We start from the raw sequence: 22669 nt of genomic DNA, 5'->3' as shown, positions 1-22669 counted from the left end.
TTCCTGCTAAACCAATTAACTCTGATTTACTGGTGACTATTCCCCACTTCGTTGATTTGTACTGTACCCCAGTGGATTTCAGATAAAACATAATTTGGCATCTAGATTGCCTCTGCTTCTCTTTTTTGCTCTGATTCAGAATGCCCCTCCATCGGACTCATTACACTCATATAGAATTATTCAGTCTGCCTTGTAAAATCCCATTGGGGGGCACCGTAACCGATGACAGTTACTCTAACAAGCACTGCTTGACAATATAATTTTACACATTAATATAATTCACTTAGCACGTGTTCTGCTGTACAGAAAATCATCCTAACGTGGTTCACCTCTTTAGTGCCGATAATCCAAGATACTCACTGCTGCAGTTAAGCTAAAAATATTAACACAGCATTTTCTTGCCTATTGATTGAAAGTCAGTGGAATGTCCTGGGAAATGGAAGGAACTTGCATACACCTGAGTTAGCAGCTCTCGTAGCACAATCAAGAGGGTGTCTCTTGTATCGGTCACAAAGGCAGAAGGTCTTAGAGTGAGTGTGCTGGCTGTAAAAATGCAGAAAACCCAGTCCCCTTCCTGCCAGATTGTGAAATGCCCTCAAAAGCAAAAGGGCAGGAAAGGGAACCTGTCTTTTACTCAAGGGAACCGAGGTGCAGAAGGAGCGTCCGGAAGAAGGGAGCTATTGAGGCGTGGTACGTAGCTGTGTGTGGCACATTGCCAAAGGCTCTCCATTCTGAGGGAATCTCTGTGCTTGATAACAGCACACCACTAGCTGTCACCTTCAGCCCCCAACTAAAACCTCTCCAGCGCATCATCAGAGATCTACAACCTATCCTGAAAGATGATCCTTTACTCTCACAGATCTTGGGAGACAGACCTGTCCTCGCTTACAGACAATCCCCCAACGTAAAGCAAATACTCACCAGCAACCACACATCACTGAACAAAAACACTGACCCAGGAACCTCTCCTTGTAACAAAGCCCGATGCCAACTCTGTCCACATATCTATTCAAGTGACATCATCATAGGACCTAATCACATCAGGGGCTCGTTCACCTGCACATCTACCAATGTGATGTATGCCATCATGTGCCAGCAATGCCCCTCTGCCATGTACATTGGCCAAACCGGACAGTCTCTCCGCAAAAGAATTAATGGACACAAATCTGACATCAGGAATCATAATACTCAAAAACCAGTGGGAGAACACTTTAACCTGTCTGGCCATTCAATGACAGACCTGCGGGTGGCTATCTTACAACAGAAAAACTTCAAAAACAGACTCCAACGAGAGACTGCGGAGCTGGAATTGATATGCAAACTAGATACAATCAACTCAGGATTGAATAAGGACTGGGAATGGCTGAGCCATTACAAACATTGAATCTACCTCCCCTTGCAAGTATTCTCACACCTCTTATCAAACTGTCTGTACTGGGCTATCTTGATTATCACTTCAAAAGTTTTTTTCTCTTACTTAATTGGCCTCTTAGAGTTGGTAAGACAACTCCCACCTGATCATGCTCTCTGTATGTGTGTATATATATCTCCTCAATATATGTTTCACTCTATATGCATCCGAAGAAGTGGGCTGTAGTCCACGAAAGCTTATGCTCTAATAAATTTGTTCGTCTCTAAGGTGCCACAAGTACTCCTGTTCTTTTTGTGGATACAGACTAACACGGCTGCTACTCTGAAATCTGTGCTTTAGTGCTGCTAGACCTGCAGTTCTTGTAAGAGAACGTGGTGGTCAGAACTACCGGATTCCTGTGTTGCATGAAGTCTCACACACCTACTATCTAAACTAAAAAGAACAGAGTACTTGTGGCTCTTAATTAATTAGCCTCTTAGAGTTGATATGGCTACTTCCACCTTTTCATGTTCTATATGTATCTATATCTCCTTACTATAAATAAATAAATGTGTTAGTCTCTAAGGTGCCATAAGTACTCCTGTTCTTTTTGCAGATACAGACTAACACAGCTGAGACTCCGAAAACTATCTAAACTGGCTCAGTTAAAATCATTCCCAGCCTTTTGCTCTAGAAATGCAACAAGAGGTCCGTGAGAGCCAGAGCAAGTTGGAAGGGCAGGGCATTCATGTTTCAAAATAATAATAAAGATGTTCAGGTGTTTAAATGCATACTATCCACTTGGAATCAATTTGGTTTGAATGGGTGAGTTAATCTCAGATCCCACCTGTTCCTGAGTCTCCCTGCCAGGGGCTGGGATGTTTGCAATCACACTTCAGAAAGGTTCTCTCTCAGACCAACCACAAAACAGGAAATGGACTGGCTATGCAGGAGAAAGGATGAAACGGACTACGCAAATTGCTGTCAATGCATAGAGTAAGCAAACAGGGGTGGTGGGGGGGAGTGGAGAGGGAGAGTATTTCCACCCCTAATCTTAATTGAAAGGCATTTTAGCTGATGTAACAGTAATACGTGCCACAAATAAAAGTGACACACTGATGAGTCCGTGTAGTGGTGTTTTGTACTTTTAAGGGAAAACTCTGAGGCAGTATGATCAATGGGCAGGATACTGGGCAGGGAGTGAGGAGGCTTGGGTTCTGTTTGTGGCCCTGGCACCGAACTGCTGTGTGACCTTGTGTGAGTCACTTGATCTCTGTGCCTCTGTCTCTGCTCCTGCCCTGTGTCTGTCTGGTCTGTTGAGATTGCCTATTGATTGGGGCAGAGACACTCTCTCTCTCTCTCTCTCTCTCTCTCTCTCTAAATGTACATCATCCAGCACAAGTGAACCCTGAGTTTTAGGTGCTACCATTATAGAAATGTAAGATGACACTCCTGATGTGCCAGTCACTGAAAGGGGGTTGGCTAGAATGTCAGGCTCTAAGACCTTTTTATCACAGGGTCTCGAAGTACCCTGCAGACTTTATTAAAGTGTCACATGTCTTCCGTGTGATAGATCAGTATTATCCTCATTTTACAGATAGGGAAGCTACTTGCCTAGGTCATGCACAAGGAGTGTATTGTTGAACCAGGAATGGAATCTGCTGAATTCCCAGCCTGTGCCTTATGCCTTTTCCCTTTGGGCCTGATCCTGTTTCTGTTTAAGTCAGCAGGAGCAGGATTGGTCTCTTGATATTAGCTCTATGGAGAGCAGTGACTGATCCTTTTAGAAAAGAAACTGAAGTGGAGTCACACACGGCTTTCTGGTCAGAAGACAACACTTGAGGATAACACTGAATGCCTAGGATTCAGCTGCAAGAGCCTGTGCTTCTGGATTTGATGCATGTGGGACTAAGGTGGCTAGGCCCCCAGTTCAACATTTAGGCCAAGTGTGACTTGCCTTGCACAAGAGATGTTCTGCAGACTAAGCTGGTAATGGTTAATTTCAGAATACAGTTGCCTTCAGTGGTATGTGAAGTATTCTGTAGCTTCATTGTTTTTATCCTTCTAGAGCCTGTACAGAAATGTCAGCATTTTGCAAGTGTGGTGCCTACGTGCAAAGCTCAGGGACGGGCCTCCACTCTGGCTTTCTTCATGGAAGTGAAATTTCACATCTAAGTTTCAAGGAATTTTTGCAGTCTAATGAAGCTGTACGTGCTGAAAGAGGAGACAGTGCTATGTGTGCAGACAGGTCTGGGAGAATTTCATTTAAGAATCAAACTCTGAAGTGTTTATTAAACCAAAATGTTTGTGTAAATCTGAATGTTAGGGTAGAGTTCTGAGAAATGATGCCTAAGGAAGCTGAAAAACAAATTGTAAAAGTGGCAGTTGTCATAGCAGAAGCTGACCTGAGTGTGGGGTGACAGGAGATTCTCTTATGCAATCCCAAACTCCGTCCCAAAATCTGTTTGTGTTAAACAAACTATGGTCTTAAATTACAAGTCATGTCATCCCTCCAGTCTGTTTGTAAGTGGTGATATCTGGTTGACATAGTTAAGATTGATTAAATTTCTTAGAACCTGATTAGAAGAGCTGAAATCTGTACAAACGGAAGTCCTGAAATGGCAATTGCTTTCTAGGTTGTGAAATGTGGTTTTAACAATGACCAAAGTACAGTTTCTATTCTTGCATGTTTTCATCCTCATTGGTATTTGAATCTGGATAGAGCATAATATGCTCATGGGAACCTTCCAGAAATATTCCTTATTGAATAATTAGTTTGATTTCTTGCCTTCAGTACTGACACTTAAGAATCCTTTTAAAATGCACATGTGGATTTTCAGTGTTGAGCGACCAGAATCTGGAATTTTGCATTATCAGGTGTGTTTACTACATTTGCAAATGATGTTCCCAATCCTGCAAAGACTGAAGCACCAGAGTGATTTGATTTGCTTGGGACATGCTCCATAGCCTGTTGAAATCTATGGGAGTGTTTACACTGAACCATGCTCCATTTGTCAATGCGACAACTCACCTGAGTAAAGAACCTATGGTAAAGCATAGTGCTTAATGGGCTCTGTTGGGACTACTTGTGGTAATAGGCATTGCACTTGGCAGGAAATGTTTGAAGGGTCACATCATAATAGGGGATATATCCCCTTCCAAGACTCGCTGCAGATGTGCTTACTATGTACAAGGCTGTAGGAATAAATTAAACTTAAATGGCAAATTTTGGGGGGGAAATTAATCAGACTCTATCCAACTGCATTAGAAATCAGCCCCCAAAGAAATGAATTACTCTTCATCAGAAGCAAGTAGAAGTGCTTTGATGTATCTTTGTAATTAGTATTTATTGCAAGACAATTATGTCTCTGGTACTTTAATTAATGGGTGGTTTGGCAAAGCAGCCACCTGATGGGAAACCTTCAGAAGTGGTTTGTATTTATTCTCCAGAACGGACTTCTCTTTCAAGCTCTCTAATTAATGCAGTTTATGAGGTAAAATATATTGAAGCAATCAGGCCTTGGATTTGGGGGTCTTTTGAGGTCAGATCAACAGTTCACTTAAAATAAATGGCCTCTCAAAACGTGGGAGGATGTGACGTCAAGTCTTCATTTGTTACATTTCTTTGCAGTGTACATTCATAAAGCATCATTACAAGGGGTCATTGATTTCTGTCTGCTTTCAAAGATTGTGTGATTCTGGCATCCTTCATGGGTGTGGGGGGTTGGAGAGCATTCCAGTAGCCTATCACACTTTCTTTCTGAACTCCTTCTCAAGGAGTCTAGGTGTTAACAGTTATATGTTCTCTGAAGTATATAGAGACAGGAGTAAGAAGAAAAAGTACCTATGCGTTTTGTTTGGTGCTTGGTTAATCTGTTCCATAGCTTGATTTTTAGCCCCGCTATGGCACAAAGTGCTGTGTAGCTAACCTGGAGGATATGAAGGGTAATAAGGGTGTGTCCTTAACTTTTTTTCTTATTGCTTTGAACAAGAAAGTCAGTAGGTGCCATGAACTGTATTTACAGTAGCTTTTTCAGATCTCAAGCAGTAGCGATCTTCCAGCTTTTTAAATCGGATGAGGCTCTCTGAAACACATGAAACAAATGCACTATTGTGTAGTTGTTCCTGATGCATGCTATTGTAGATAGAGAATGGGCCCAAGTGAGGATAATGGGATAGGGTTGTGTATGAAGTTGCTCTTCCCATTTGTAAGGGAAACAAGACAATTTGTAAATATTGGGATATTTGGTTAGTGTGCGCTCTAGTGTGCCTTCAACCAGGATTCCTCATGCTTTTTCAGTGTGGTCCCCTTGTGGGAAACACCTCCTACCCCATTTGCAAATCATGCAACACCTAGGGTGGTTCCTTACAAAGCAAAGAAATATTAGGAAACTGCATTGTTTTTTCTAATAATTCTGATGGAGTCTCTGGCTCTTGTTTCCTCTCTGTCTCCTCAATTATCTAGATGAGCGTGGAATGCCTGTAGTAGAAGATAGAAGCAAGGAGGTGGAGCCACTATAGTTGAACCTGTCAGTTGTTCAGACTGTCCCCAAATGCTCTGTGGACATTGAATGATCCATGGGTCACAGACTGAGAACCTCTGCTGTAATAAAATAGGAGAGGTAGATTTTTGAATGCTACTTTGCTTGGCACAGCCTCAAGGAAATCTCTCTTAGGCTCTTGAGAGATGCTTCCCCTTGACAGTCTCAGTTGCCTACAATAATCTAGCTTTCCCTATCTCGTTGTCCACCTTTCCTGCCCTTGTGCACACTTGCAGAGACGCATCAGGGTACTTGGCTAGGCCTGTGGATTTGGGTTTGTATTTCTGCCGGTTGAAATTCTCTCTCCAAAACTGAAAGCCAAGTAGTTTGACGCAATTCCTCTTGGGATGAATCCTGTCTTTTTAAAGCTTTATCCTTGTAAAGGTGTTTAAATGTAAAGTGTATTAATTTATCTTGGTTTGCAGTCATGCCACCTCCCATTCTGATCTTATCAGCAAAGTAGGGTCAAATTGGGTCAGTACTTGGACAGGATATTTCTAACAACAAGCCCAGCTTCAGCAGATGTTACATTGAAATGAAATGCTTTTTTTTAAAAATTAAGGTAATATTCCAAAAAAATATCTAAGTACCCAGACTTTCTCCAGGAGCAGTATTTACCTGACTTTTGCAATGATGAATTAGTTATGCAGAAAGTCTCACTTCATGACACTTGTGCAGATATATAAAAACATGAATGTCACTTATTAAAACAGCAAACACCTAGAAATTTGAGCAAGCATAAAGGCACAGGATGGCAAATTCCTGGATGTACATTTTAAAATGTTCCTCGCTTCAGGAAGTGTTGCAAAAATGAAATACATCTGGGCATACATTAGGGAGTTGTACTCCTAGTCTTCCTCTGTGTTATAGGGTTTAGTTACTAGAATCCTGTTGATAAAATAGTAGCATTTATATTGTAGGAACATGCAGGGCTTTGGAGCTGTGGTCCGGCTCCGATCCAGCTCCAGGCAAAAACCTGCAGCTCCACTGCCCCGGAGCTGCTCCACGCTCCAGCTCCAGGCTCCACTCCAAAGCCCTGGGAACATGGGTCTGATCCACTCTGGCAGTTCCTAAGGGCCATGCAGTTTAGGATCCTGTTTCTGATGCTGGCCAGCACCAGGTGGTTCTGTAGGGAGATGTGGGATAGTTTGCCAGTCTACCCCACACACACGTGAGATGGTATCTTGGTTTCTAATAGAGATTGGATTGAGCCTTGCACAGAAGGTTTAATACTTCCAAAATGTATCTTTACTTGTACAGCTGAGTGTAGTTATTCTCTAAATGCAGACCAGCCTCCAGCCTTATGACACTTCTCTTGGCTTGTAGACAGCACGAGTAATTGTCATAGTGACACCATTTATTAGCCCTAACATAACTCCCAATTTTGCACCCGTTGAGTCAGGAGGATCCCGGAGTAGGCCCAACCCCTTGCTGGGTAGTTTCTTCCTTTCCTCCTCTGATGAATGTGTGTGTGAAAGTGCAGGAGTTAGTCTTTAGTTCTGAGTATCGTCTGTCCCCATGAAAACGTGCCCCTTGTAACTGAAAAATGCCCTTCTATTCTCAGTGAGTTTTTAGCACTCTCCAGTAACCTAAGCATTAATTGGACTGAAGCTTGTACTTCTTAATGGAGGGAGATTATGTCATGGTGAAATACTGCTTGTTTTATTTTTTTATCCCTCTACATTTCCTGTTAGCAGTACCCCAGATGCCCATTTCCTGCCTGTCTTTCCTGTGCCAATAACCATTTGTTCTATTCTTGGTCCCCTACAGATCACCTGGTAGCCCATGGACGGATGGCTGAGAAAGAAGCTCGGAGAAAGTTCAAGCAGATTGTAGCTGCTGTCCACTTTTGTCACTGTTGTCACATAGTTCACAGAGACTTGAAGGCAGAGAATCTGCTGCTGGATGCTAACCTTAACATCAAAATAGCAGGTGAGCTGGGAGCTAGCGGAGGGGGAGGAAGGCAACCGCTGTTAGAAGTTGATAAATGGAGGCACTCGCTGTTTATGCTATTCAGAAAGAAGGAAGCACAGTTCAGTTAAAGGAAACTTAAAATTTCTGTGTGGCCCAAAGCCAGCAAATGACAAATTATAGAGTAATGAGGAGTCCGGTGGCACCTTAAAGACTAACAGATTAATCTCCACCAGACTCCTCGTTGTTTTTATGCATACAGACAAACACGGCTACTGCTCTGATAAATTATAGAGTGTTGATTTATATCCCCCTTCATGGTGCTAAAGACTGGGCTTTTACTCTGCAGGCAGTATTGGTGTTACAAAAGCTATGGTGTTCCAATCGCTTTCCAATGTGCGAGACACCAACTAGAGGCTGACCTCGAGGCTGAGTCCTGTTCTCGGTTTAGGGTTTCTTAGAAGTGGGGCAGGGTGAACAAGAGGTAGGGAGTGTGGAAAAATAAAGACGACAAAGTTTAGTGGTAGAGAGGCTGAGAGAAAGTAAAGAGATTTTGATCAATTCCGTTCTCTTCGTGTTGAAGAGAGAAAATCACCACAGTAGCGTCTCACTTAGCAGTATATCAAGAACGGAGCGGAAAGCTGAAGACGATCCAACAAGGCCACGTACACGTTTTCAGCAACGGGCTCTTTGCACAATGATAGGAGCCTCTGTTGTTCTGGCATGCGTCAGTAAGTCCTGGTGGAATGGCTGGATATTTTTCAGCTAGCGTGCCTTCTAGTCAAGCCCATGTTACAGGCACTCTCTAAACTGTTGTCGCACAGACCTTCGTGTCTGTGTTGCTTCCCAGTATGAAAATGTGTCTGATCTGTCCAGCTCCACACAGGGCCGGCTCCAGGCACCAGCCTGGCAAGCAGGTGTTTGAGGCGGCCACTCCGGAGAGGGGCGGCAGGTCCAGCTATTCGGTGGCAATTCGGCGGATGGTCCCTCCCTCCCGCTCGGATCGAAGGACCTTCCGCTGAATTGCCGCCGCAAATCACGATCGCTGCTTTTTTTTTTTTTTTTTTATGCTGCCAGAGAGGCTGTCGTCAGTCTACCATCTAAACTCTCTGGGCTTAGATCAGAATACACCAGCTAGTCCTTAATGTCACTTAGATACATATGAATGGTGAATGTCTGCTCAAAACAAAGGCAGGTCTTGTATCCATTTGGCCACCTCACCATACAGGTTTTCCCTTTGGGATGGCAAATAGCAATCCATTTAATTCCATTGATGCATGGATCTCAGCAAATGCCAAAGCTGTGGAAAGAGCTCCATGCTGTCCTGATAAATAGGCATCCATGGAGAGCGCCTCAGATTCATCTTTCTCTCCTAGCCCAGTGGCTGGAGTGTAATGCTAACAGCTGCTCCGGTGGTGGCACATATGATTGATGTCCGATGTGAATGATTCCTTTCTCTGCCTCCCTGTGTATTTATTTTTCCCCTCTATAATGTGTGTGTGCATTTTCCTTTTCAATGGTTAGGTGAATATCCATATTGTAGTACCTGGCAGAGCTGAAATAGTGAAAGGTTTGTCAGCATTTTAATTATAGAACCCCTTTTAGAAGGATTTATAACTTGACTGAAACTTGCTTCGGGCTGTGACTTGGCACAGAACTACTCAGTCTGGGAGCAATTTTAATACTGACCTGATTTACCAAGTTTAGGAACTTTTTTAGTGAGCCATCATCTCGAGATGTACATTTTCTAGGTTTAAATCGCAGTATTTTGGTCACAAGTCTGGCAGAGGAATTTAACTTTCTTTACAAATATGTTGTTCCTAGTCTTTTTGCTTATCACTATTTAGAATTAAGATATTCTTAGAGCAGACAGTGGCATGCGAGTGGCAGGTTGATGGAGATGGAAAGGTGAACAGCCCAAACCTGCATAGGTCACAATGCTTGGAGCAGGGAGCCAGAGGTGCTGCTGCAGGGCTGGGCTCATGTTCCAACACTCCTCTGGGTGGCGGCATTCCCATGACTAGAGGGTCCCCCTGCACCTCTGCCACGAAATTAACTAAAAATGCGTGACAAAATCATAGCCTTATTTATGATTAATGTATATTCTTATGTCTGCCGTATGCAAATACACTTACAAATAATTTTAGGCTTTCTCTTTTATGATGAGTGGGAAAAATTCCTGCATGTACAATAAAAAAAAACAACAAAAACTCTTCAGAAATAACTTTGGCAGAATCTGAAATGCGGCTGGATTCCCTGAAGAAATGTCCATATGAACATGCTGACAAGTTATGTGAATGTTTGAAAATTGTGGAAACTTTTTTTTTTTTTTTTTTAAACCTAAGGAAGCTGGAAACTATTCTCCTTCCCAATCTCTGCTCCCAGAATGGTCTCTAGAAGATAGTTCCCACCCATGTGGTAGTGTTGTTTTACTTGGCAGGGAGACTTGGTAGTGATTGAAGAACAGCCTGGAAAAGTTGATTTACAGTACAGGATTTTCCAAGTATTTAGTTTTGTCCCTAGATCCCATCAATTATAATTTGACACCGGTGATTCTGTTATGTCAAGAACAAAAAGTGGTAGCAGCTGATGTTTTTTTTTCTTGCAGGACCCCCCAGAATGAATACTTGAGAAATACATAGAACTGTACAGACAGGATGAAAGATAAGCAGAACCTTACTTCCAAGCCCTTTAACAATCTCTAAATTAAAAACCTCTTCCCTGTGAGGCAGGTGATATTACTTCTATAGCTCCCCTCAACTGAGTGTTTCAAAGGGCTTCACAAGCCCCCATGTGGTATTCTTCATTCATTTCACAGAGTGGGACCGAGGCACAGAAAGGTGAAGTGACCTATCCAGGGACACAGCATCACTGGCAGAGCTGGAAATAGAATCTAGAAATCCTGTTTCCCAGTCCCCTGTTCTGAGTACCAGGCTACACTGCCTCTCGAAGTATACAAGATAAAAAGGAAGCAAAGGGGTGATGTTTTGTGTAGTTCCGTTTTGCACTGCATGTGTAGCTCTGTGGGAAGTAGCATGCTGTGAGATGGTTAGTATTGTCGAAGTGCATTATGTCTGATCTTTGGCATTATGTGCAAAGCGCTCTCCAGCTTCTGCAGTTTTACAGGAACTTGCAAATCACCCATTGGAGGGTAATGGGAAACTCCCCAATTCCTGCCAGTGTGAACTTCCCAGTGAGCTCCTATTGCTGTATAAGCAGAATATACCCAGAAAGATAATGGAGCAAATAATTAAGCAATCAATTTGCAAACATCTAGAAGATAATAAGGTGATAAGTAACCGTCAGCATGGATTTGTCAAGAACAAATCTTGTCAAACCAACCAGATCGCTTTCTTTGACAAGGTAACAAACCTTGTGGATGGGGGAAGTGGTAGATGTGGTATATCTTGGCTTTAGTAAAGCTTTTGATACTGTCTCGCATGACCTTCTCATAAACAAACTAGGGAAATGCAACTTAAATGGAGCTACTATAAGGTGGGTGCATAACCGGTTGGAAAACCGTTCCCAGAGAGTAGTTATCAGTCGTTCACAGTCAAGCTGGAAGGGCATAATGAGTGGGGTCCCGCGGGGATCAGTTCTGGGTCCAGTTCTGTTCAATATCTTCATCAAGGATTTAGATAATGGCATAGAGAGTACACTTATAAAGTTTATGGACGCTACCAAGCTGGGAGAGGTTGCAAGTGCTTTGGAGGATAAGGATTATAATTCAAAATGAGCTGGACAAACTGGAGAAATGGTCTGAAGTAAATAGGATGAAATTCAATAAGGACAAATGCAAATTACTCCACTTAGGAAGGAACAATCAGTTGCACGCATACAAAATGGGAAATGACTGCCTAGGAAGGAGTACTGCGGAAAGGGATCTGGGGATCGTAGTGGACCACAAGTTAATACGAGTCAACAGTGTAATACTGTTGCAAAAAAACGAACATCATTCTGGGATGTATTAGCAGGAGTGTTGTAAGCAAGACAATACAAGTAATTCTTCCGCTCTACTCAGCGCTGATTAGAGCTCAACTGGGGTATTGTGTCCAGTTCTGGGTGCCACATTTGAGGAAAGATGTGGACAAATTGGAGAAAGTCCAGAGAAGAGCAACAAAAATGATTAATGAGGGAAGATGGAAAAAAGTGGGTTTGTTTAGTCTGGAAAAGAGAAGACTGAGAGGGGACAGGATAACAGTTTTCAAGTACATAAAAGGTTGTTACAAGGAGGAGGGAGGAAAAATTATTGTTCTTAACTTCTGAAGATAGGACAAGAAGCAATGGGCTTAAATTGCAGCAAGGGAGGTTGAGGTTGGACATTAGGAAAAACTTCCTAACTGTCAGGGTGGTTAAGCACTGGAATAAATTGCCTAGGGAGGTTGTGGAATCTCCATCCTTGGTGATTTTTAAGAACAGGTTAGACAAACACCTGACAGGGATAGTCTGATAATACTTAGTCCTGCCATGAATGCAGGGGACTGGACTAGATGACCTCTCGAGGTAGCTTCCAGTACTTTGATTCTGTAGTGGGCTTTTGTATGTGGCTTTGTGTTCTTTTTATGGTTGAATATTGGTAAGTGCAATACTGTTAAGTAACTGCCTTTAAGTAAAATGCAGTAACAATGACTGGAAGTTGGCAGTGCTGCTATTCTCACTTGCAGGTGAACAGAAAGCACTTTCTTACGCCTGCAAATGTTTCTGCCTTGCTGCCTAGCTTGCTTCTTCCCGTGGAGGGTTTTTCTCCAGTGTATCTGCTCAAAGGGTGAGAGTCAGAAGTTTTTGGCAATGTGCTTCTCTTTGCTTACAGTCAGAAAGTTCACCCAGGGGTTGCGACACTCGGTAAACACCAGGGCCATCCTGGAAGCCACTTTCAGAAGAGGATCTCATCTGTAAGACCATCGCTTAACAAGAATGCTCCTCAACCTCTTCCACCTTCTGAAGGCAAAAGCCAGTTACTGTACAGATGTTCTGTCCCCTTCTGGTTCTAGTGCTCTATGGAAACAGAGCTAGAATATACCACAGCTAGTCCATCTCGGAGTTCCCCCTCCTAGCCTATGGCAGGGCTTCCACTGCAGTGCCATCCATTTGGTTAGTTAACAACTTCTAGCTGATTCAGATAATAAAAATGGCTTTCCTAAGACCCCTTCTCCCAGCTGCTGTGGCTACATTCAGTCCTGACCAGTGGTAAGAGTGCTCTGTAGGGGTTTTCCCATTTCTTCTGTTTGTGGACAACATCCTGGTTGCGCTCTGGTAGGTGGATCTGTAGGCAAACCGGTATTTTCCCTCAGTCTGTGACAGTGCTCATAGACTGTAAGTAGGGTGACCAGATGTCCTGATTTTACAGGGACAGTCCCGATTTTTGGGTCTTTTTCTTATATAGACTCCTATTACCCCCCACCCCCATCCCGATTTTTCACATTTGCTGTCTGGTCAACCTAACTGTAAGTATGTTTGTTTAAAAAGCAGAGTTTTGCTTTTAAAATCCTCTCACACACAGATATACCCTCCTTGCGCCACACAGCTTTAAGAAGTCTGTTTCCTCCCCACATTTGACCTCAGTTCATTAAGCACAGGTGGGTTCTGGAAAACTATTTCCAGCCGTTCAGCAGGACTTCATATCAAAGAGAGCCATCTGATTCTAGCTCCCTGTAGAGCTGAAAGGCATGAATCACTGTGAAGTCTGAAATGCTGTGCAAAGAGGAAGTTCTTCAAAGTGAGTTATTTTCCCCACCGAAGCCCAGCCACAATGCAAAATGAACACCAGTGCTCTTAGGATCTGCTGGCTGCCTTACCTACATGTCTGATTCCAGAGTCCTGAGACATTTCTTCTGTTTGCTGTACGGATAATTTTGGTTCAAGAGTAGCAGCGAAGGCTAGCAACCATGAGCTTTCTGATCATGCTGTTGAAACAAGGAGGCATTTGTGTTGTTTTAGCCCCAGTTACATATATGCCTGGGACTATATCCTTGGTAGAAGTGACAGTTAGGATCATTGTTTCTACAATAACTGGTTCGGTGTTCAGCTAGGACCAAAGCTATTTAAAGCCACCTAAACGTCCTACCAGACTTAAGTTATTCAACAAGTGCTTCATCTGTCAAATGAGATGCTCGGATTTAAGATGTCTTTGGGGGAAAATGTATTAAAAATGGACTGTGAGCAGAGAGGTGCAGGCATTTAAAATCTGCTATCAGTACTGGGTGGAGTACTGAAACAGCTGATACTCTGAGATGTTCATACCTATTGTTTGTGTCTGAGCTTTTCCACGTCATTGAGTTCTGCACCCACCTGTCACTCGCATAGATGGCCTGAGTCTTTTAGACTTGCCAATAGCCTGTATGTGCCACATAGCAATGTGCATGTTATGCATCTAGGCTCAGATTGTCAGAGGACCCACAGGGGTCAGAGCTGAGTTCCCAAGGCCATTTGGACAATCCCAGCCAGGATGGTTTCCCAAAAAAATCTCAGCTTGGACTTGGTTGTAGTTCTGGTTACTTGCCATTGAGGTTTGCTGCAGCTTGTGGTGAAGATTATAGACTTGCTCGTGTTAACAATTGGGTGGGAGGAGCTTGTTTAAGTTCTGCCTTTAACACTTTGAGACAGGAGCTGTGGTTTTGTTGCCTGTCTTGTTCTTTCATTTCCTCTGTGTATCATCCTTTCTCCTCTCTGCCCTCCTCCCCCTGATTCTCAAGCTGCAAAGAGCTCACTATTAATAATGGTAATAGTTCCCAAGAATGCTCTAAAGCTCTTTGGAACACATTGCCTTCCTGCAGAATGTTAGGGATAAAAAACCAAACCATGTCAACTAGCTACCGAAGTTGCAGCACATGCCAGTTCATTTGAGGAAAAACTTGCGTTTAAGCTTGATTGCACATGGTTTGTTGTTAAAGGTGCAGCCTACTTTTGTAGGCTTTAGTGCTTGCCTGGCAGTTGGAATTCAGTGACTTGCCAAGCGTCCCACTGTAAGCATGAGAGCACATTTCAAAGGTTTGCAGAGGTGGACTAGAGAAACTCCAAGCTGTGTGCTGTTTCTGTGAATCAGCCCCCTTAGGCTGAATGTTGTTGTATTTGCCAAGCCAGAGTAATTTATTTGGTTCCCAACATTGTGCAAAACCCAAGGAGTTGGCAAGTGGTGGGTTTGAAATTAATTTGAGTTTATTATATTAATCTGTTGGCTGATTTTTGAAGTAGTTTTTGGTCTTGAACTGTCCTGTTCATGTGGTGTGATGTACTACAGTAGCAACCACAATGTGCCGGGCCCCCTCCGTTAATGGAAATACAGCCATGGTGTTTTTATTCTCTGTAAGATGACGAGCAGTTTACTGAAGGGTGGGATGAGGATAAAGCGAACGTATTCTTTCTTTTTAAGTTTGTTTAAACTATCGTCAACTATCCCCTACCATGACCAGCCCCCATCAGTTAGCTGGCTAATATTTTTGTAGATGTCATTGTAGGTATTTGAAAGAGAAGAGGGTGGTAGTCTCATGGAGCACATCCTGGAGAGAGCTTTCCAAATAAGGGTCAGCACGGAAAAAGGCAAAGATCGCTGGAGAAGCGGAAACATGTGGATTGGGATGGGGATGGAGAGGAAGGTTGGCACTGGGTTGGAGGGTATGGAATAACATGTTACCATCAAAGTTAAATAGGCGTCTTGTGCAGTGTTGAGATACTCTGGCGATAGGAGCTATGGGAATCCCTAAGATGGCTGCTTGCCATTGTTGGTTCTTCTCATAGTTCCCTCTTTGAAATATGGAGGTCTTGTCTGATACGCTCGGCAGTTGTGTGTGTCTATCCAGATGCCAGCGCTTTCAGTGTTACAAGCCAGACCTGCATAATTCTGCTTGCCCCCGGGGAGTAACTTTTTTGATGAACAAGTAAAATAAAACTTTTTTTTTTTTTTCCATTATCAATCACGATTTTTAAGCATGGGTAAGTAGATTATGTGCTGGGGTGGGGAAATGTTCGTGACAGTTTTGCAAAATGAAAGTAGGGGAAAAAAATCTTCACAGTGTAAAGGACTGAGCTCATCTCTTGGTATCTCTGCATCTTGAATACACCTTGCCACCTCCATAAATACTAAAGGCCAGTTTCTTTTTCATTTCTCCATATTTCTACAGGACTGTTGGAGAGCAGATTTTAACCTAGCAAAGTGCAAGGTTGAGACTAATTCTGCTTGAAGTACAAAGCTTGGAGCCTGTGTTTCATTGGTGCTTTGGCCAAAGAAGTGAATGTTATCCCCCATGCATTGCAGTTAGGGGGTCAAAGTTAATCTTACTAAATTTATCATAAGACATTTTTATTTTTACCAGCTGTACTCTCTCTTGCACCTTGGTGCCCTGCTTTTTTTATTCACATCGAATTTGTGAGACAGGTTATTTCCTCACTGGCTTCCCTGCTTTTACACCATCTCTCTCAGAAGCCCTATATGAAGATTTGCTTCTCATGCAAATACTATGAAAACAGTGTGTTACTGACGTGGGCCCTGGTCGGTGTGCATTAACGTCATTCTTGCTCATACGGGGGCATTATCAGCATAAACATCCAAAGGCAAAGCAATTTGCAAATAATCTTTGATAGAATTCCGCTTGTAAGGTGTTGCTGTTTATGTGGCATGTAAACAGCATCATGCTATTTTGTTTTCTTTTCCTTGACTGGAGAGAGAAAAAGGGAATGATACCATGTTCTGGGCAAAGCTCTTTTTGCTGATGCAATGCGGGAGGGGAACCCTTAATATCCATTGAGCTGAAACAGTGTTGTATGTAAGAGATGCAGACCTTTGTATCCCAAATTCCACCCCTTTCTCCACACATGTGCAGACACAGGCAAAAACCACCTTTGGGATTTGGCCGGTACACTGGAGGTGGCAAAGCAATCCGTGTGGAATGCTGTCATCACCCCCAGAGCACAAATGCTGTTTGAATGATTGGCTGGCTGGCCACATCTTGCTGTTGGGTTACCAAGACTTTTCTCTTAACTTCAGTCTCAGGGTTTACTGTTCGCTGTTTCTGAATGGCTGGATCAGTTTGCAGAGCTGTCCTCTATGGTCTTGTCTACACTGACACTATACAGCGCTGCATCTTTCTCACTCAGGGGTGTGAACCCCACCCCCCGAGTGCTGCAAGTTTCAGCGCTGTAAAGTGCCAGTGTAGACAGTGCACCAGCACTGGGAGCTATTCCCCTCATGGAGGTTGCCAGAAAAGAATAAAGCACTTTCTGGCAAATGAAAAACCCAGTTTTCCCATTTTCTTTGCTTTATATCTTCAGCTTATCGTGGTTTCAACAGCTCTAGCTGTAACACCTGCTCTGATCATGAGAGTGAGATTTTTGAAACTGACAGCTGGAAGGATGGAGGCCAGAAACTGATGTAAAATCTTCATGTAGAGTCTTTTGAATGTAAATTGAAATCCTAATGCTAAGTCTAATTGCTAGAACATGTCTCTTCTGCAAGAGCAGATACGTGTCTGATAAATGGAAGAAAAACACCTCTTGTAAGAACTGTGTATATAATAAGCGAGATGGCTGTATTTGCAGATTCTGACACAGTCCTAATGGTGCTAGGTTCCTGGCATTTTTAAGGAGGTTAAGTAGATGGTGTGTATATTTTATGTGGCAAATATATGCTATTGTCAGCATTCTGCCTCTATTGTTAGTTTGTGCCCTATACCCCCTATTAGAAGCTGCAAATTTGCTGGTTGGGTTCAGCACAGATCATCTGCAGCTCTTTTTCCCTGTCTTGGGTCCAAGTGGCAATCAGCCATTGTGGGATTGCACATGACTTCACTGGACTGTATCTCTCAGCAGTTTGCTTACACAAACACCATCTGATGCTTACAGTGGTTGGAATGGGTCATGTACTCCTCGTTTAATCAATTCTCTCATTGTTCTTTCAGATTTTGGGTTCAGTAACATCTTCACACCTGGCCAGCTGCTTAAAACCTGGTGTGGGAGTCCCCCCTACGCGGCCCCCGAGCTCTTTGAAGGGAAGGAATATGATGGGCCGAAGGTTGACATTTGGGTATGCAGTGAACATATCTGTATTTGCTTTGATCTCATATCCCTGCTCTTTACATGTGGCTTTGCTTCCAAAGCACTGAATTCACTTCTTGTAGGAAGGCCCCATTTGTGGGAATAATGTTGTTCAAAGAAATGTAACTTTTTATTCCAGCTATTAAATTGCATACTTCTTGTTATAAGGCACTGGACTTAATATTGTAGGAGTTGTCTAGAAATATATCTACATTTCGATTTGCTCTTAAGAGTTAGAATCCCTTAAGCAGAATAGCCAACGTCTCACTGGTTCCTGGTTTGACCTGGTGTAGTTATTTGTAGCAAATAAAGATCCTATCCCTCAGAACAGAGCATTTAAAGGGGCGCAATGAAGAATGCTAGCAGCTGCCTTCCCATCCCACAGCAATTAGTAGTTGGAAACCGTCGCCCTTACAGGCGTCAGCTGTTTGGTAACAGCTCTGCAGCCTTACAGGCCTGGCTCGAAACTGGGCAGGAGGTTTGTTGCCAGGGGGTGGCTGTGCAGTTCCTGCCATCCCTCCGTTTTCCTGGCCGGATCATCTGTGCGCTTTAAGAAGGGGCCCAGAGGGTGGACGAGCAGCACGGCATGAGTTAAGCTCTGCGTGTTCTAGGTGGTTGTACAGTTGCCACAGAGCCACAACTGAATTTAACAAACTGTGTAACTCTATTGAACCAAGTGGATTTACACTGGGGATGATAGTTACCCAGAGTCTCCCATTGTGGTGATGAAGGGCTGGGATTTTAGGGTTGTTGCAGCCTTTGTTTTTGAGGCCTAAGAGCAGGCCTGTGTCAGGCTTATCATTTGAACAGATGTCTTTGGGAGGTTGAGCTAGGATCAGTTTGGGGCTGCTAAACGATGACAGTATCCTAATTGTGTTTGCATTCTTCCAAAAGCTACACTTGCTGCTGTTCCCCCCAGGCTGCCGAGCCTCTCATGTCCCCTTTGACATTGCTAATGTGTGTCAAATCTTTGTTTTGAACACAGAGTCTTGGTGTGGTCCTGTATGTGCTGGTCTGTGGTGCTCTGCCCTTCGATGGGAGTACTCTGCAGAATCTGCGGGCAAGGGTGCTTAGTGGGAAATTTCGCATTCCATTTTTTATGACCACAGGTAAGGCCAGATTTGTTTGCACTGAGGTTTCTAAAACTGTTCGTTCGCAGGCACTGTCCGAGGCTTCCTGCTCTGAGTGTCTTTGGAACAGTTGAGCGTCAATACCAGCTGGCTGAATTCATTTATTTTGTTTCTATCTTCAGATAAAGGACATTTCTACCCATCAAGTAGCTGTATGGGTTGAGCACTAATATCTAACATGTAAGCTGTATTGACTTCTGAATTCCTGAGAACTTCTAAATCAATTTTCTTTTGGAGAATTTCAGCTCCCATATATCTAACCTTGCATATCATAGACTGCTGTCAATACATGACTAAAATATTAGTGAGGGCAGGTTTTTAGTAACTCTTGTAAGGTGGAAAGTCTGAAAACACACCAGGCCCTAGGAATCTGGAACCTTTTACCATTTCTCCTTAAGGCAAGAGAATTTTGCGGGTCCTCTGGTAAGTACTATTAATAATCCTGAATTTGTCTTCGTTGTCTGTGAGAACCCCCTTGGGTACATGTCCTCTTACTGGACATCGATACATGGGCTGCTGGACTGGAGCGTGTTCTAGGCTCAACAGAAAAGCTAATCTTTCCGGAGAATTTCTGATTCCATTTAAAATAAAACCAAGTTCTCTCTGAAAATGGCTGTGCGTTGGATCTCCTTGTCTGCAGCTCTGTGAGTAGACACACACCTGCTTTCCCGATGGCTAGTTACTGATCAGCTTGATTTTTTTCTATTCTCGTTCCTTTAGGGTAGGTTAGTAGTTAAACGTAGTATAGGGCTAGCCCAGAGCCACATTGCCATAAAGCTGAGCTGCATTGCATTCCTCGAAGAGCCTCACCTGTGAATGTGTAAAAGGGCTCCAGTCTCTCTGTGCTCAAACATTTTACCTTTAAAAGTCAGTTAGATCTACTTAAATATGTTGCTGACTTTATGTACATGCCAATATAGCTATTGGGAACCGGGAGATATCTGTAAATTGATCTCCACTTCCTTTGCCAAGCGGTGGGAGGCTGCAGGGATTTTTGAAAAATCCATTTCTTCACTAGGTAGATGGGACTGAAGCGCTGAGCAGGAGTTTGCAGATAAGTGTTTTCTTTCCTTCTCCTCCTCCCCCCCCCCCCCCCCACCTTTCTCTCCACACATACACATTAGCTGTGTGAAACTACAGTATCCTGCTTGCAGCTAGGGACAGTGCTCTGTGCAGCCTTCTTCAAGGACTGCTGCTAGGGCAGCACATTCTTGTGCATAACTCCCATCTGTCTCAGGACTGGCCTCATCTGGTTCTCTTTCTCACTGCATTTCAGTGACCACTAGTGACCTGGTTCTCAAGAGCTGAAATATCCCTGGCATCGTGAAAGCTGGGGGAGTGTCGTGCGTCTGCTGGAATATGTCCAGAGCGGCTTGTTGTCTTAGCAAGTCTGCAAGATAGTGTCTAAGTGAGCCTTTCGCATACATGCGTCCTGTAAATGACACTTGTACAGTACACAGATGACTTAGACATGAGCTTTCATTATTAATAAGCAGTGCTTCCTTAATAAAGCTGTGGCGTTTAGTGTGTTAATTTAGGGTTGAATGTTCCTTCTCAAAGACGCCCTCAGGAGACTGGTTTGCAGATTACCACAGTTCTGTCTGCCGTAAATTCTTAATGTTAGTTGCTCTGAGTGCATTTTAAGTATTTTGTTTTTAATGCATGTCATCTTGAGGTCACTCCTGATCTTCCCACGGTACTAGACAGGACATAAAAATACTGAAGTGCTATGCTGTTTCCATCAGTGTTTTCACCTTGGCAGGGCATGCTAGTTCACATTCATGACTAATTATCTCAAATACACTGGTTGCTTTTCAAGTACCAGAGAAGTCATTTGGATACACATTGGGGAGAGACAAAGGGAAAGACATGCATACTTCCTGCACACCCTGAATCCTTCTCTTATCTGTATGCACAAAATACTTTGAAAGCCAAGTGGGTGAGTTACTTCACCAGGCTCTCATCTTGGGGAATCTGGGGTCAAAAGATGAGTTGAGAGGCCTTGTCCTACTCCTGTGTACATATTTGCTTATCTCAATCTTCCCTGTATAGTTTGACACCATTGGCAGTTGCTGCTTACGCGGAAGCCTGGACTGCACAGTCAGAGTTGTGGAGGAGATTAGGCCAGATATGTTTGTGCTAAATTGTAGGCAGCTTGTACCATGCTTGTCTACAGTATACTCAGCTCTAATCTCTCTGCCTTTCACAAGTTGACCCCAGTTTTTAATTTGACACTTAACTGCGTGTGCACATGCGCATGCTTCCTTTCTTGTACCTTGTATTTTAGATTGGCTGATACTGAATTTTATTTCCACCAGAGTCCCCAACTAATCGATAGCAGAAGTTTGGAACTAATGATCAGATCCATGTTGCAGCTGGGAAACTCTCCCAAACTTTTGTATCACTAGCAAAGTGATCTTCACTCACAAACCTTCCTATAACAAAGAAGGAGTAATCCCTTCTTGGCATGGTAGCTGTGCCACTGGGAGCCACGTTTTGCCCTCCTACATTGAGGATTTGTCTACACGGGGAAGCTATTTTTGAATAAACGAAGGTGTGAATTTAAAGCTCGGTAGCTTTTCTACATCTGCTCCCATGTGGCCACCCTTACTCTGCACTGCCTGCCTTTGAGCAGGTTAGGTTAGTCCATTTAGGAACTGGATTAAGCTGACCCACACAAAGGCACTCTTAGTGTGGTATAAGAGTGTCTACACGGGGAGTTGGTGTGGAATAAGCTCCCTGTGTGGACACTTATTCACACCCTGGTTTATTGCACAGCAGCCTCCCTGTCTAGACAGGCTCTTGAGTGATAACTTCATGGGCTGCTCATCACAACTACGGGGCCAGAATCTGGCCCCTAATGTGGAGAGAGACTTCAAAATAACACTAAATGAACCCCCCATAGACACATACCTCCAGAGAAGCAGGTAAAGCGAGTCACCTTACCTTGGACATTAATCCTGCAGTTCTGAGCTGTGTTATGGGCATTGAGAGACAAACATCCATTCAGCCCTATCTGTGAACAAGAGAGAGCTGACAAATTGGTTGGAAATGAAGCAGGCTTACCCTTTCAGAAGGCTGCAGCCTTAATCACAGTTAGTTAAATCTTGGGCAGTTCTTGGGCCACCTGGGTTTAGTGTAAGGGGCAGGGAAAGGGAATGCTAGACTCACACAGCTAGCCAGAACGGGGGAGGACATTCTTAAAAAACCCCACTAATTGTTCTCCGTTTAGTTCCACTAGAATGCGCTAGACACGGCAGAGGTCAGGACAGTTGCCTTAGGGGCATAAGAGCAGCATAGAAAACTGTTTGACTTAAGGAGGGGATGTAAAGTGAAGTGTTCAGCATCTCCTGTAACTTACATGTGCCTTAGGTAATGCTCGGGTGCTGGTGAGGCTCTCAGTGTCCTTGTGCGACCATGCTGAAATGGTGCTGTAGGGAGTACAACTGAGGTGGAGAAGCATGTTGCTTTTTCTAGTCTGTTGCTTCATGATTCTTTGCCATTGTAGCATAGGTGGATAGATAATTTCGCTGTGGTCCTGGCTCTTCAGATGATGATGATGATGATGATGCAATTCCCTAGCCTCTGTCATTCGGGAACATGGGGGAGGGTTTTATACAGGTCACTAGCTTTACATAACTGCTTCAGTTTCCAGGAAAGCAGCATCCGTTTTTACCTGTGTGCTGTGGGAAGGCATGTTACCAAAGCCC

At 43.5% G+C, this 22669-nt stretch overlaps 1 protein-coding gene across 17 annotated transcripts in view; it reads left to right on the top strand.

Annotated features, from left to right (window-relative positions):
- SIK3 (SIK family kinase 3) overlaps positions 1–22669 on the top strand; it is a 148013-nt gene that overhangs the window by 90991 nt on the left and 34353 nt on the right. For 15 of the 17 annotated variants that reach the window (XR_010592999.1, XM_024103067.3, XM_005299746.5 and 12 more), the window contains 3 exons: positions 7663–7824; positions 17694–17818; positions 18815–18938. Coding sequence is in view for 15 of the 17 variants with exons in the window: in XM_024103067.3 (XP_023958835.3) it covers positions 7663–7824; positions 17694–17818; positions 18815–18938 (411 nt within the window). In the remaining 2 variants the exon portion in view is untranslated. Of the gene's footprint in view, positions 1–5948; positions 5974–7662; positions 7825–17693; positions 17819–18814; positions 18939–22669 lie in introns of those variants that run through there. The other 2 variants (XM_042851833.2, XM_042851834.2) reach the window with 2 other exon arrangements.

The sequence above is a fragment of the Chrysemys picta genome, chromosome 16 (genome assembly GCF_011386835.1).
Source record: "Chrysemys picta bellii isolate R12L10 chromosome 16, ASM1138683v2, whole genome shotgun sequence".
Classification (NCBI taxonomy): domain Eukaryota; kingdom Metazoa; phylum Chordata; order Testudines; family Emydidae; genus Chrysemys; species Chrysemys picta.
The sequence above is the reverse complement of the archived record's forward strand: the minus strand, read 5'-3'. Positions and strand labels throughout refer to the sequence as shown.